The sequence below is a fragment of the Coturnix japonica genome, chromosome 9 (assembly GCF_001577835.2).
Source record: "Coturnix japonica isolate 7356 chromosome 9, Coturnix japonica 2.1, whole genome shotgun sequence".
NCBI lineage: Eukaryota > Metazoa > Chordata > Aves > Galliformes > Phasianidae > Coturnix > Coturnix japonica.
Genome location: NC_029524.1, coordinates 6,262,226 through 6,277,647, shown reverse-complemented (window position 1 = coordinate 6,277,647; position 15,422 = coordinate 6,262,226). Strand labels below are relative to the sequence as shown.

Genomic DNA, 15,422 nt, shown 5'->3' with positions numbered 1-15,422 from the left:
TGTCCGGGCAGGAGGTGGGGTGAGCTGCCTGGGCACTAGTAGGAAGCAGGAGCGGGGTTTTGAGAAGGAGCAGGGCTGCTTTCTTTGTCATTTTACTTCTCAGAAAGGGTGGTCAGGCACTGGAATGGACTGCCCAGGGAGGTGGTGGAGTCACCGACCCTGGGGGTGTTCAAGGAACGACTGGATGTTGTGTTGAGGGACATGGTTTAGTGGGAGCTATTGGTAATAGGTGAACGGTTGGACTGGATGATCTTTTAGGTCTTTTCCAACCTTGGTGATTCTATGATTCTATGATTTAGGCTGGTATGTGTAGCTGAGAGGGGCTGGGTGCTTTTGCCCACATTTGATTTAAAGCCACTGTGGCAGTTAGGAGAATAAGTGGCTCCCTACATGAAAAGAAGTATCAGAATCTGGCCTGAAGAACATGGCCTTTAGAAGTGATTAAAAACATATTTGATTCTCTGTGCTGTACTGTGCTGTCTATCCTTTTCCTGCTGTGAGATTATTTGGTAATATAATTTAGAAAATGCCATGCAGAAAACCCACAGTATTGCAAAGTAAATATTTGAAGAGAAAACACAGAATGTGCCAGGTTTCCTTAAACGTTTTGTTCCAATTAGTACCAGATCTTTTATTTTCTTGTTTTGATTTCTAAGAGGACTTTTCTTCAGTGTTGGATTCTCAGAAATCTTTTTTTTCTTCTTTTTTCTTTCTTTTTTTTTTTTTTTAAAGTAATTAATAATGGAGCAGGCTTTTAGTATCTACCCTGGAAGGTAAAAACCCTTAATCACAGTAACATCATTAGTGCTTTCAAGCATTTAATTTTGATGCTTGACAAAGCGCATGGCCATTGATAAGAACAAATAAGTGTTGTTGTGTGCAATTGAGGGAAAAAGGAAAAGCATGAAAACCCCTAAGCTTCAAGTAATTAAATTTAAATATGTTATTTGAATTTAGCTGAGATAATGTACAAACTGTGGGTATATTTTTCAATCAGTGAAAGACCCCTTGAGTAAACATGATCCATTTAAATTCAAATCATGGGGAGTGGAAAGTAAACCCTGCTGTGGTTAAGAAAGCATCTTCACTAGAAGACTGGGCACTGTGTATCTGTGATATGCAAGCACTCGTGTTCTGTGTAGTTTCATAAAGGGCTGCGTTCACTCATGGGTGCCTACATGCCAGAGACTTTGTCGCATCTATTTATTCATTTATTTAGTTAGTTGTCTTTCCTCCCACCCCACCCCCCAGCCCTTAATTTGAACCGGTAATGAAAAACTGACATAGCCATTTCCATCCTTTAAAGTGCCTCAAAAACGGTTATAATTCAGCACTTGTTAGCCTTGGGATATGACTTTATGGCATTTGGGTGAAGTTTTTGCAGTACATCTGTGCCTCTTTCTCTCTCTGTAGGCCACAAGCTCAGAACTGCAGTAATAAAACTACTGGTAGGTGTTTAATGGCAGGTTATTGAGGAAGTAGATAAAAGAAAATTGCAACATTCACATCAGTAGGGAGTGGAGTTTTTTGAGGGAGAGGAACTGCTGAGCTTTGAACTAAGAAAGTTATACTCTGCTTTTGTTCAAGGGGACCCCTTTGGAATACCAAGATGCCTCGTCATTCTTCCCTGGGAAGTGGGCTGCTCTGGTGGCACTGCTGTGCCGGGTGTGCTGCCTGCACATGGGGCGGAATAATATGCTGTTATAAGCAGTGATGGTTTAGAAACAAAGTTTTGCTAAGTACTCCTTTCCAAATGCTAGGAATGGGGAAGAAGAAAGCGCAAAAGGTGAAAGGCAAAGAGGTCTTCTGTTCTGTAGGGAGAACTATTATGGGATCTTATTTTGAACATCTTAGTTATGTGCACTGTTTTATGTAGGAATGTGTGTCTATAATGAACACTTGTCCATGCACATATAAGAGAAGGCTCTGCCTTTAATTCTGCTCATGATATAAGAATCATTTTATAGTCTGTTACACGTTTATCTTCACATCATCTCTAAAGAGGCCATTTGAAGGCAAAAGGGAGAAGAACAAAGAATGTAAATATTTTGCATGAGTTCACCCAGAAGGCTGTTCCTGCTGACTGGATTGCTGTGATGAGCTGGTATGGTGATGTAGTAACTGTGGTCACTCAGCCCAGTTACTCAAGATCCTGTAGGATAGATCAGTATAGGTCTGTACTGCAGAAATGCTGACAACTTCTTAGATGACCTCCTGTCACATTGGTCCTTTGTCCCATAGTTGGACTTCAACACTGAGGATTTCTGCAGTGAATGGAGAGTCAGGATATACAGCCAAAACAAAAACTGGGAAGGAAATTGGTCGTCAGCAGACAGAAAAATAGATTTAAAATAGGATAAAGTTGCATAATGATTAATATCTGACAGATGCAAAGGACAGGAAGGTGAAAGTAGGGCTGTTCTTACAATTCTAATAGTGAGAATTAAGAAAATAATTGATATACAAGTTCTTTCCTGTCCCAGAGGCCAGAAGCATGTTTACTGCCGTATGAAGTAGAGCCTAACATGAGCTGTCCATTCTTGAGAGATATGAGGAAGCACATTTGAAACTGTTTAAAGCTGATCATCTTCAACCAGGAGTGGAAGTTAATATATACTCTAGTGAAGTAAATGGCCATTTTACAACAGAGAAGAAATGTGTTTTCATACAGCTCTTACCAGTCCAATATTGAAGGAGTCGGTATATTCCAATCTAAAAGCCTGCAGAAATGAAGTGGAAAACTGAGGAGGGTAAAGAAGACGATGAAGGAAGGAAAGAGAACTTTCTGTTTGCAAGTCTTGAGATCAGAATGGCATAAGATTCTCAGTAAAAAGAATTGCCTGTCTGCCCTGCATGAGGCGCGGATTAACTAAGCAGATTGCTCTCTGGTTGGTTTATCAGTAATGTCATGTGTGGTGTAGGGTAACAAATCTGATTTCTAATTTATTAGCTGAGTGGCATTCTTACTGCAGGGGGGGAAAATAGTCCTCTGCTGAAGAACTGTGATGTTATTAAGGAGGTTTGCAGTCATGCCACAGATACAACTTGATGGAGCACACCTGGATCCTCCCTGTTGGCTGTGTTTATAGTCTCCTCTGTCAGCCAGTATTTGCCTTTGTGTGTGAGAGACAGACAAGGAAAAAAGAGAGAAAGGTTCTGGAGGCATTTCTAACAGAGATGCCAAACTGTCAAATAGTAAATCAGGAAGCAGCTCCCTGATGGTTTCACATCAAGAGGAGACACCCTTTTGTGACTTTGTGGCGTCTGCTGGTTATTTTCACTTCCATCAGAACTGTCTGATATGGTCAAGTAGGTTTGAGGCTTTCAACATTCAATTTTCCTTTCATTTATTGTGACTGTTTTATTTATTTGTCTTTCTCGATAGTTTTCAAGGATATGTGTTTCAAGGATACTTTTTTCCCTCTTTAAGGCTTTCACGGATTGTCGTCCCGAAGTTCGGGGTAGAAAAAGAAACAAAAAGAAAGGGAAAATTAAACGGAAAAAAAAAAAAAAAAAAAAAGAAGAGCAATATGTCTCCAGGTTCAGGAGACAAAAGAAGAAATGTATTCCATTTAGGAAGACCCCTAATCTCTGGTTATACAGGACAGCTTTGTTAGATAAGATTAAAAATTTCATGAATGTCCTTCCTTATCCCTGGAGACTCTGCCATTTATACCAGCTATTGTCAGCATCAAAAGAGCTTGATAACAGCTGGCCAGAGACGTGACCACACAGCAACACAACAGCAAGAGAGGGGCGGCCGGGTTCATAAATCTTCAGGAAACCTGTTCCCCCAGCACAGCCGTGAGCCTGCTGCTATCACAGTCAAAGGGGAGACTGCATTGTCCTCCCACCAGTCAAAAACCTGAACTTCAGTGTTAGCAGGGGCTCTATTGAAAGTGCGGGGTGCACAGCAAGATGTTTTCCATTATCATCTTCATTGCAGCCCTTCTTACTGAACGCAGATACAGTTTAAAGGATCTTTGAGTAAAGCTTGTTGATAAGTAGAGTTTTCCCAGAAGTCACGCAGCCCTTATCCTTGTCAGTGCCATCCTGCTTTTTTGTATTCATCACATTCCATGTTACATGAGGCAGGGCCAGTTCCATGCATGGGGGACTGATCTCCGGTATCTTCTGACAGGGAAAGGATTGATCAGAGCCAAAATCAGGCCCTGGTCTGTGGGCACTGTTCACAAACAAGGGCATAAGCAGGGCAAATCGGAAAGCACAGTTTGGTCCAGACTCTGGAAAGAAGAGTCTTGTGGTTTTCATGGAAGGTTCTAAATTCATGCATGTTCAGCTTTATTCTGGTTTTACTTAATTCAGAGGCAAAATTTTCTCAGCTTTAGATATTAGTCCTTCAGAAATTTCATAGTTCTGGTAGAGTGAATAGCTGATCAAGGAACACCAGTTACTTTTAGGAGATGGAAGAGGAGAATCATTGTGGACCAGAACATGAAGACAAGTCTATGCACGGTGCTTAGCAAAGGTTAAGAAAAAATAAGGCAGGATCTGTTAGTGTCTTTACTTTCTTGTGGAAGTTTGTACCTACCTGCCATAAACATTATGCTGAGTAGGAAACTGTAGCCTTAGTGCAAAGCTTACCTGTCTAGTATCACTCAGAATCCAAGAACAAGCTGTATTAGAAAGGAATTAAATGCAGTTCTGTTGGAACTGCTTAATACTTCCAACTCCCACGCAAGAAAAACAAAAACAGATTCTGAAAGAGCTTATGTTGCAATTAAAGGAAAAAAAAAAAGCCTCATTAAAACTAAATTATCACTTTTGTTTTTTTTCCTTGTCAGCACCATCCCCAATTGCATTGATCCAGGCTAAAGAGATAACGAGACACAGCGTTGCCTTGGCCTGGCTGGAACCTGACAGGCCAAATGGAGTCATCCTGGAGTACGAAGTCAAATACTATGAAAAGGTACTGTTAAAAAAACAAGCGAGACAAACAAGGAGCTCTGTTTGGGTCTGGGGAGAACTTCTTACTTTGTTCAGTTTCAGTTTTATTCCCAGGTAGAATTCCATCATTTGAAATCAAATAGATTCAATTTAATAACATTCAATTAAGGATTTCATACACTTGAATGGTTGCTTGACATAATAAGACTCATCGACTGTTCCAGCTGTATGGCATGAGTTTATTTTGTTTTTTTTTCTTACCTAGGAACGGAGCTTTTGTGGCAAACGTATTTATAATGAGAATCAATAATGTTGGGCAGAAGTGAGACATTAGTTTTACATCATAGACAGAAGTATAATAATGAAGCATATAAGACAGTAATAATAATACGATCTGTTTGCCAATAGCTTCTGCCTAGAGTGATGGTGTGGGCTGGATGGCTTTTAATAGAGAATAAGGAAAGAAAATTACATTCTTCATACTTTTCATGTTAGAGGGAGATGTTTTTCCTACAAATAACTTCTCAACTGTGGAACTATGAAAAAAGCTATTTTCTTTGAAGGTCCTTTGCAAAAATGAACAATTTCCTGCTCTTGCTCGCATGCTTTCTCTCTCACACGCATGCATACCTTTAATGTTTTCTTTTAATGCAGGTAATCACTTATTTGCCTCCCTAACACAAACAGAAGAAGGCAACTGATTTTCAGGGAAGCTAAATTAATGCATTTTTGATGGATTTTCCAGACGAAAATGAAATTATTTTAAAGACTGGGTTTTCTGGAAGACATTTTCTGAGCCTTTTTTTATATTTTATTTTTATTTTCTTTAATATCAGTTTTTTTATATTGTTTCTGGCTTGTAGGAAGAAAAAGAGAGTGCCAGTGAATAAAATGTTTGCTCATCAGGAGGCTCATGTTTGAAGGCTTGGCTGTTTTCCAAAGGATTTCATTGTGTGATTTCTTAAGTAATCAGTGATATATGAGCATCACACCTACCATCTTATCACTCCTTTTTTGGCTTGCTCAGTGCTGGGGGTATTGAGCAAGGCGGACAGCAGCAGCCCTCGGGACGTATTTTGAGAATTCCATGGTTGTTACTCATCTTCTTTCATCATCTGTTTGGCAAGGAAGTGGGATTCCATGGTTCATGGTGCAGTGAGGCATTTTCACTTGATCACCACTGTGTTCTTTTCTTGTTAGGACCAAAATGAGCGCAGCTATCGCATAGTGAAGACAGCCTCCAGGAATACTGACATCAAAGGCTTGAACCCCCTGACTTCATATGTATTTCATGTGCGGGCCAGGACAGCAGCAGGATACGGAGACTTCAGTGGGCCGTTTGAGTTCACAACTAACACAGGTAATAACATGCCCGCTGATATCTTTCTTTTTCTTAAGTGAAGAGTGGAAATGTAACTGAGCTGCATACAGGGAGTTTCTTGTTGGTTGCCTAGATTATGATGTATTTATTCTGGGAAAGTTTTCCTCCATGGCCACAAGACTATTAGAGATGTGGTAAAACTGACCTGATGGTACTTCAGAGTGGCAGAAGGAGACACATGCTCTATAAATATTTAGAAACCATCGATGCTGGAGAGATTTATGTACCTATTTTGTTAAATGCAAATTGTTTGTTTGCACATGTTTTTGGAGTATCTAATTTACAGGGGAATAGAACCCTGTTACTCCCTTTTAGAAGCTATTGGCATAGATCAGTTAGATATCCTACATCAGCTCTTGTACTTGCACTTTCCCTTGCACAGTTGTGTAAAGACAGAATGCTTGAATTATGTTGTCAGCACAGCCTTTCCCTTTGTCGAGGGAACATGCAGATTTTCCCCCCAAAATGTTTACTTTTCAGTGTCAGGAAGGTGATGTGACCAGGCTTGTATTATTTTGGACATATAGGCTTGTTTAAATCAATTTAAGGTCATGCCAGTCAGTGGCAACATCCTTCAGGATGTTAACAGTTGAAAATAATCAATCCAGCAGGAAGACAGAAGACATTTTAAGACAGCTTATTCTCTTCGTGTCAGCTGGGGTGTGATCATCTGTCCCCACTGAGAGAAAAAGAAAGAGAGCAGCGAAAAGTAATTAGGAAGGTGAAAAGGAATAGCCATTATACCCTCTGAGCAACACCGAAGGAGAGGAGGAGAGTGAGTCCTTGTTCCCAGTGAACTGAACTTCCCAAAATCATTATCAAACATCATGTCTTCAGCTAATTAAGGCCCTCTTGGAAAATTGTGTCAAATGACTATATAATAAAGGCCTGAAAGTAGATTTGAGTAGTATTATAAACTGCCTTCACAAGCCAGAAAGCCTCATTGAGTGCTTCCTAGGTTGATTTTTTGAGGTTGTTTGACACTAATGCTCTCTTACTCTGTTTCCAGTTCCTTCCCCCATCATTGGCGATGGTACCAATCCCACAGTGTTGCTTGTTTCAGTGGCTGGCAGTGTTGTTCTTGTGGTCATTCTCATTGCAGCCTTTGTCATCAGCAGGAGGTAAGAATTTAAGCTTCTCTCTCTCCCTATTTCTTTCATGAGAGAGCTTTTTGTCTGCTCCAAACAAAGCTAAATTCTTTGATTAGCATCATAAACAGTACATTTGCATTACAAGCCTTCTCCCATGTAGCTTTGATCTTCTCAACATTAATACCACAGCGGCATGTGATGTAATGGCAATAGTTCCAGCTCTATTTGCTCTTGAAATGCAAAGCTAGTTCCAATAACTGGCATTGAGAATCAAGCCAGCTTGAGATTTGTGGTTAGCCTAATTTGAAGTTAAGTTTAATGGGTATGGGTACAGTAGATTTTTTGGACTGACTCCTGGAATAAACAACCACACTGTTGTGGACTAAGCTATCAGGCTGCTGTTCTTGTGATTTTGTCTTAATCTGTATGAATCCGTATTAATCTTTGGATTAGTCCTTCCAATGTGTATGGAAATGAATGTAAAACAGAAGCTACAGTCATTCGGTATCATATGCAGTAAACAGAACAAGTCTATGGTTACTTGATCAAGTAGAACCATAATCTTCTACCAAGTATTTGTTTGTACCCCCACATTCAAACAGTGCAAATGGCAGGACAGTGTAGCAGAAACACAATGTGTTTCTGTCTTCAACTTAGCGTTTGGTTTCATTTAAGAAGATCAGCATGATTTTGCCTCAGTGTAATTCAGAGATAAAATTGGACGCATCATTACTGCATCTGATGCGTGGGATCTGAGGGACACAAGTTTTGTCAATCTCTGATGATCAGTTTAATGGCATCAGCTATAAATGTGCACAAACTCTTCTTGATTTACTCTCTTACCTTAAATTGACTTAAAGAGCAGTTAAGTCACTATGGTTATAATATCTGGAGCATAGTCAAGCGTTGTAATAGCTTTCTGTAGGTGTTCACCTCAAAGCCTCCATGCTGGCAATAAGAAGAAGAGAATATATGAAAATGTAATGCAGAGAGACAGGTTTATTAAAAGCCATTGCAACAGAAAATAGCATCACTGAGCTTGATGACTTAATCTCCCCTTTGCTTTTATTGATCACTTTATTATTTGAGGCAGGATTGATAGCAGGATACATTGGATTTCTAATTATGAGTCTCCACCTTGGAGAATTGAGCCTGTCGAGTTGCTTTGAGATGATTCCTTTTCCTCCTCCCCCTATAAAAAAATTGTCACTTCTCAAGGCTGATAAACACTGCTTGGTGATTGGCCCTCAATGGATCACTTTTTAGAAAATGAAATGTCAACCCCTTGCCCTCATATTGATTCTCTTTAGTATTGGCCATAAAGCTGTCAAAGGAAAGGCTGCCAGGAGCCAGGTAGCTGACAGACTTGCTGGAGGGCGGCTGCTCAGCCAGGTCTTCTCTCCATTCAGGCTGGCTGTTTGGTTATCTCTGCCCACAAGTGTTTAACTTGGACAAAAAAACAAAAGAAAAAGAAGAGGAAAGGCAGGTGGGTAGTAGAGACATGAGGTTGGTCCAAGCACTGGGAGGAATGGTGGCAGAAATGGTCAAATGTTGGAAGTAACCGCGGGAGACAAGTCTCATGCTATCATGGTCAACAAGTCTCGTTTATTAGGTGTTACAGCATCTCATTTATACAGTCAGTAATAAGTTCATACATATTGCAAAAGTAAAGCTCAGGATTGGTGAATTAGACATTACTTCATCTGACCTTTGTGGTTAGTCTTATAGATACTTTTTCTTTGCAGCTCTGTCTACACCTTGCTACACATCTTGCTTTTCCCTCAGGCCGTCCTTGCCTCTAGATACATATTTCGTCTTTAGCTACATACCCTGTCTTTTCACATACTGATTTCTCCGCAGCTGCTTAGCCCGTGATCGGCCCTAGAATAGACCGTCTTTGTCTTTAATCACGTTCATTCTTTTACAGTTTAACTAGTGGAATCTCTTCATGTCCTTTCTCATGAAGCCATTCTGCATAAACATTCTCCACAGTCAAATAGTAATGAATTCAGAGATGTCCCATAGCTCTTTACTGGTGGGTCTCAGGGAGGCTATGGAAGGGGAAAGACGGCAAGAGGAATGAAATACTAGGGCAGTGAACCTGCTCTGTGCATACTAATGCGTGGTGCCTTGTTAATTAATAGCCTTCCTCAATGCTCTGCTCTCCAGTAGCTGTAAGTAGTTCTCAATAAACAGAATCTGTTTTAATATTCACTGTTACACAAATGATTTTAACCACTTTACCAATGTCATTTAGAGGTGTGCACTTTGGGGATATTTCATGATGTTCCTGTACCAGCTGAAGTTAATAGCAAAATAATTATACTTCGTTCCAAAATTACTTCAGCTGAGAAAATGTTTCTTTGTCCATAGAGTCCCCGTGAGGAGATTTTGTAATACTGCCATGACCTAGAAGTCATATTTGCACAATCAGAACCTACAGACATGGCCTCTCTGCATCCATGTGCCAAATGTGGGATCCAGACATATGCTGGTGGTGCCCATCTTTGGCCCCTGGGTTATTATTACTAATTTAGCATTATGTTTTTTCGAGCAATTGCTCAAATCCCAAAATTCATCTTCTCAACTGAATTTGTCAAAGGACTTTGCCTTCAGGCAGCTCACGCTGCTTTGGTCTGTCCTCCAACCTGTTTGTGTCAATGTGAGAACTAATAAGCCTGAACGTTTAAGTTTACTGAGGTTAAAATGGACAGAGCAATACAGCAGGAGTGGAAGCATTTCTAAGTCCTCACCTACAGGAAAAAGAAATAAAATTAGAGTACTCGAAATAGAGTTTTAAAGGATTTGGGGAAGCATAGAATGGTAAGAGCCATTTGCTGGAGGGGATTGACTGGAGTAATTTGGCTCTACAGAATCCTTTGGCCATCCGAAAGTTTTGATCAGAAATTCTTCTGACAGATTGCTCCACAAAGGCAGCTGAACACAAATGCCTGCCTTTGGTTCCTGCTTTTTGGCTCAGCGTGCTGCACCAGCCAGGTGCCTGAGCACTGCATACCTCAGCTCTCTTGTTTGGGGTGGGAAGGTGGAAGTGCAGGGGCACAGGCTCCCTGCTGCTTCTCACCAGTGTGTGCTAATAGCCTCTGGCTGGACACAGACCTTCCCCCTTTGTGTCTCCAGGCCCCACCTGTAGGTTTCCTTATGCCTCTGACCCCTGCAGCTTCTGAAAGCTTCTGTGTTCTTTTCCTGAATACCTCTATTTAATTGCCACCACCCAAATCCCTGTAATTAGGGAATTCAAGCCTGTGACAAAGGCTCCCTTCTGCCATTCAGGTGAGCTGCCCCGAGCAGCCGCCCCGCATGCCCCATGTCGTGGGGATGAAGGCTGACTGGAGCTGGGCAGCCTGCAGACAATAGCAGGCAGGAGAAGCCTGCCCTGGGCCAGCCAGGAAGGGTCACCAGGTGACAGGGGCAGAAGTGGAAGTAGGTAGTTAGTTTGGAAGGTATTATTTAAAGTTAATAAGCTACAATTATATTGTTTGAACAGTAATCCCTTTGTTTCCCTCTGCTTTTTGCACTGTGGATTCTTTGGCTTTTCATGGGGGAGAGTTATTTTCATCTATTGTTAGGACCATCTTACTTTTTAACAGCATCTTTTAAAAAGCATCTTCACATCCTTAAAACACATTCGTGCAAAGCCGCTTGTGTTTCAGTTTTTCCATCTGTATCTAAAGAGTAATACTATGAATTTGAAGGAGTCCTACTTAAAATGCAGAATCTTGGGCTTTTTTTTTTTTTTTGCTTCTTTTATCCTGTGTTGTTCCAGAGCTCATCTCTGCAGTCCCCTTAGTGACCTGGCCTTGCATGGCACTTGGTGAGATGTGCCCTCCTTACTCCATTCAGTAGCTCAGAACAGTCCTGCTTTGCTCAGCTCTGTTGCACCACTGCTGCAGTTCCTCAGGCAAATAAATAGTTTACATTGGTGTTTGGATCCAGAGCGGTTTTTAATGAGGCTCTCCTTGTGATTTGGAGCCATTTGTGTTTAACTAACTTTCATCAAGAAAACAAGCTCCCAGCCACTTACGGTTGGATGCGTACCTGCATTTTATGTCTGAACCAGGCCTGTTGATGTTGTTGGGAGCTGTAAGGCTCGGTTCAAACATCGAGTAGTCTTGGAATGTTGAACCAAATCTTTTTCCTTCTGTTCATGTGTAAGTTATAGTTCTTTTTTTACTGCTGGCACCACAAAAGCTGGGACGTGGCCCGTTAGCTGAGAGCGATGGGAAGCTGCCATTCCTGCAGGCCAGGTGCAGGGCAGGAAGGAGAGGCTTCTTGCTTATGGGCAGAAACGTTTTGCTGGCAGGAGGGGAATGGTGATACTTGGAAGATTTGCTGAAACTGAGGCCGTTAAAGTCACATGTTTTCTCCGAATTAACCTCTTCTAACTCACATCCGCTGGTACACCTTTCTCTCATCCACTTCCATTTTCCTCCTCTACCTATCACTGTTTTCAGAGTCCTAACCAGCTCACTGCAGTAGCCTGGTGGGCTCCTGCTCCACCCTGGGCAGCAGCTCATGTATTGCAGGCAGTGCCAGTCTCACTGCCCTTTGTATGGGCTTAGTTTATCCATTTTGTTTCCTCCTTCAATCCAGCCCAGACTCTTGACAGTAGCTGACTGGGGTCTGATGTGCTTCTGACTTAGATTGGGTCAAGCACACTGAGGAGTAAGCAACAAGGCCTTTTCTTTGGCAGTATCTGTTTTTATGCCTGGTTCTGAATTTTCCATGGGTACTCCAAATCAAATCTCTCTACTGACTTACATTAGAGGATGGAGTGCTTCAAATTTCAGTACACAACTGGTAGAGATGACTCCTCAATATCCTCCCTATCAGATTAACCTCTTGTGTTAACCTCTAAATGCAACTTGTCCATTGATATTTAAAGCTGAACTAATTAAATACGTAACTGGATACAAAATCATGTGTGTAAGTGTAGAAATAATAATTAACATACTGTTCTACATTGTTGTATCCAACTCAGGTTTAGCAGGAGAGCTCTGCAACCAGAGTTCTTTATCCCCTTCAACAGTGCAGTGATTAAATTAATAAACAATTCCTCAGGGCCTGGATTTGTGATAGTGGGTTTTTTCCCCCACTGTCCTGATTTCTGTGTGAATAGAATGCTTCCTTCTTTAAATTTGCAGTTGGAGAAGGGTGTTGGTATTGGCATTTGCCTAATTAGGTTTAAAATCAGTCTACCAAAACACTTCCCTTGTAACATCTTAATCTATATATGGTAGTGCTAAAAAGCAATTAGCACTCATTTTGCGCAGCATTGCAAATGTACATTCGAAAAGAAGGTAGCTGGAATTCAAAGCTTTCTTTGTTTAAATGCCGAGATGCAAATATGGAGCTCTGTGTTTCCCTTGATGCTTTGTTGATGCCAGTAACACTTAGAGCAGTTTGAGGAGTCTGTTACCCCTCTGGAAAGCTGTGTCATGGGCTGTTGGAGGGGAGCTGCTGAGCTCAGGTTATGACAGGTGCAAACAGGTCAAGAAGGCAGAGCTTGTCTCAGAGTAAAATATTTATACTGAACTGTAATGCCCTTTTTTTTCCTTCTTCTTTTGTTCTGACAGGCGCAGCAAATACAGTAAGGCCAAGCAAGAGGCAGATGAGGAGAAACATTTGAACCAAGGTAAACGGCACTGGTGCTTGTTTATTCTTGATTTGGTTCAGAAAACATGCCCCATGTTCTGGTGTTTGGCAAATAAGATAGCATTCCTCTTGAGATGAATGTGTTTCTGTTTTCCTTGCTTACATCCATCCTCTTTCAAAACGAGATGCTTCAGCAACAGGAAAAATAGAAGCATCTGTGTAAAACTTTCTTGAGTTGGAAGGAAGGTTCACAAAATTGTTCCACTGTTCGTTTCCACTGAAAGATTTCAGTTCCTGCGCTATCTAGATTTGAGTTTTCCCCACAGTATTTTGCTAAGGCAGGTTTTGAATGGGCAAGAGGCAATCTGATAGGATAGGAAAGGAAGCGCGAGCTTTGCAACCTTAATTCGATGACTGAATCCTACTGTTACTTCCATCTCAGTCACCCAGGTACCGAACCTGGGACCTGACTTTAGAATTGCTGGGTTCCCATAAAGGGAAATCTGTTCTGTTTTATTCTCAAAGGTGTGTAGACAGACTGATAACCTCTTAAAGATGGCAGTGATTTATGTAACTAATTTATTGGCAAAAGCTTGGTTAAGTCAATATTGGGAAATAATAAAAAATATATATCCTGGAGAAAAATACATTAAGTCCTTCCTTCTTTAATCAGTCATTTCTGGCTTACTGTACACTTTTATTGTGCAGTCTCTTTGCTGTTGTATATCATTAAGACTTCAGTCTCATATGTTCTGTGTTCAGCAGCATGTAGATCAGTGACTTCAAATAAAACATTTCTGCCTTGCAGGTGTCAGAACATATGTGGATCCCTTTACATATGAGGATCCAAATCAAGCTGTGAGAGAATTTGCCAAAGAAATTGATGCCTCCTGCATAAAGATTGAGAAAGTTATCGGTGTGGGTAAGTGCCAGAATTTCTTGCATTTTTTGCAGTAAATATAGTTTAAAATTTACTTTTAGGAAACGTGGGGTCCTTTGATCTTTGTATGATGGTTCCCCAGACTGAACTGCTGTAACATTTTGGCAATAAAAACACATGCTTCATGCTCATGGCCATGGATTCTTGTGCCTTTTTCCTTAAGGGGAATTCGGCGAAGTATGCAGTGGACGTCTCAAAGTTCCAGGAAAAAGAGAGATCTGTGTGGCCATCAAGACTCTGAAAGCTGGCTACACTGAGAAGCAGCGGCGAGACTTCCTGAGCGAAGCCAGCATCATGGGACAGTTTGACCACCCCAACATCATCCACTTAGAAGGTGTTGTTACTAAATGTAAGTAGGTCGTTTTCTTGACAAGGCCAATTTGGAAGTCACTGAGAAATTAGGGTGGTTGGTTTTTTCTTGTTTTGTTTTGTTTTGTTTTTACCGTCTTTCCTGTGAAGTGACAGATGGAACAGATCCACTGATAGCTAATAGGAGGAAATCAGCGCAGGACAAGTCATTAATCTTGTTGTCAGCTATAAATGGTTTTATGGTTTCAATTGATATTCTATCTGTAGGCAGCTTGTGGAAGATTTGTAGGGGGAATTAATATGGCAGGGTTGGCTTTTTTTCCCCTTCTTGCTATGCCAAGCAGGCATCTTTCACATCTTTGCTAGCCTGAGCTGATTGTTACAGGATAGGCAAAAGCAGATGGTGAGCAAAGAATTTAAAATAATTGGGAGAAAAATACCAAAACAAAACTACAGAGTCATATGTTCAAGGTACAAAGCACAGATGTAAGGAGCAAGCCTTTGAAATGAAGTAGTCTGCTTCAGTGTGAAACTTGCTTATTTGTTTTCTCTGACAGTGTAATAATTTCACTCCATAGGAGTTACCTGGCTTTTTTATTTGGTTGTTTTGTAGTGGTGGTTTTTTTAATATCTTTTTATTCCTCTTCTCTTTTTTTCTTTTTATTTTTGGTGTGTATCTGTGTGTTTAAGTCTGTTAGCATTCACTGTGTCACAAACCCTGCTTTAGAAAGAGAATGACCGAGCTTGCTGAATGCTACTGAGAGTATGCCTGTGAGACAGATGCACTTGGGTCTGACTTCATAAAGTGCCACTGAGATGGTGTAGTTACTGTCTCTACTCCAGCTGCATTGGGCAGCTTGTTGGCAAAACCTCACACACGTTGCTGATCCCGAAAGACCCTTGGAATATGTAGAACCTCATTCTTAGGGCAGCAAAGAAAGCAAGCGGTAGGATTGTGAGCTGCTGCTAAAGCAAGATCTGAATGCTTACTCGACCTCTTGTGTTTCTGAACATTTGTGTTCCTTCTCCTCTGCAAAAGAGGCAGTGTGAGAATTCTTGTGTTGAATACCCCCTAGCTTGAACCCTCCCTTAGCTGTTACAGCTCTAGCAGTTATAAATGACTAAATGTATTTGCATAATGCAGTTGTCACTGAATTAAAATGATTAGAAATTTTCACCG

General features: G+C 41.0%; 1 protein-coding gene across 2 annotated transcripts in view; it reads left to right on the top strand.

Moving 5' to 3' along the window:
- The window catches only part of EPHA4 (EPH receptor A4), a 198,731-nt gene that overhangs the window by 167,977 nt on the left and 15,332 nt on the right, over nt 1-15,422 (top strand). For both annotated transcript variants that reach the window (XM_015871334.2, XM_015871333.2), the window contains 6 exons: nt 4,806-4,930; nt 6,109-6,268; nt 7,299-7,410; nt 12,975-13,033; nt 13,802-13,915; nt 14,097-14,282. In XM_015871334.2, the coding sequence (XP_015726820.1) occupies nt 4,806-4,930; nt 6,109-6,268; nt 7,299-7,410; nt 12,975-13,033; nt 13,802-13,915; nt 14,097-14,282 (756 nt within the window). The remainder of the gene's footprint in view (nt 1-4,805; nt 4,931-6,108; nt 6,269-7,298; nt 7,411-12,974; nt 13,034-13,801; nt 13,916-14,096; nt 14,283-15,422) is intronic.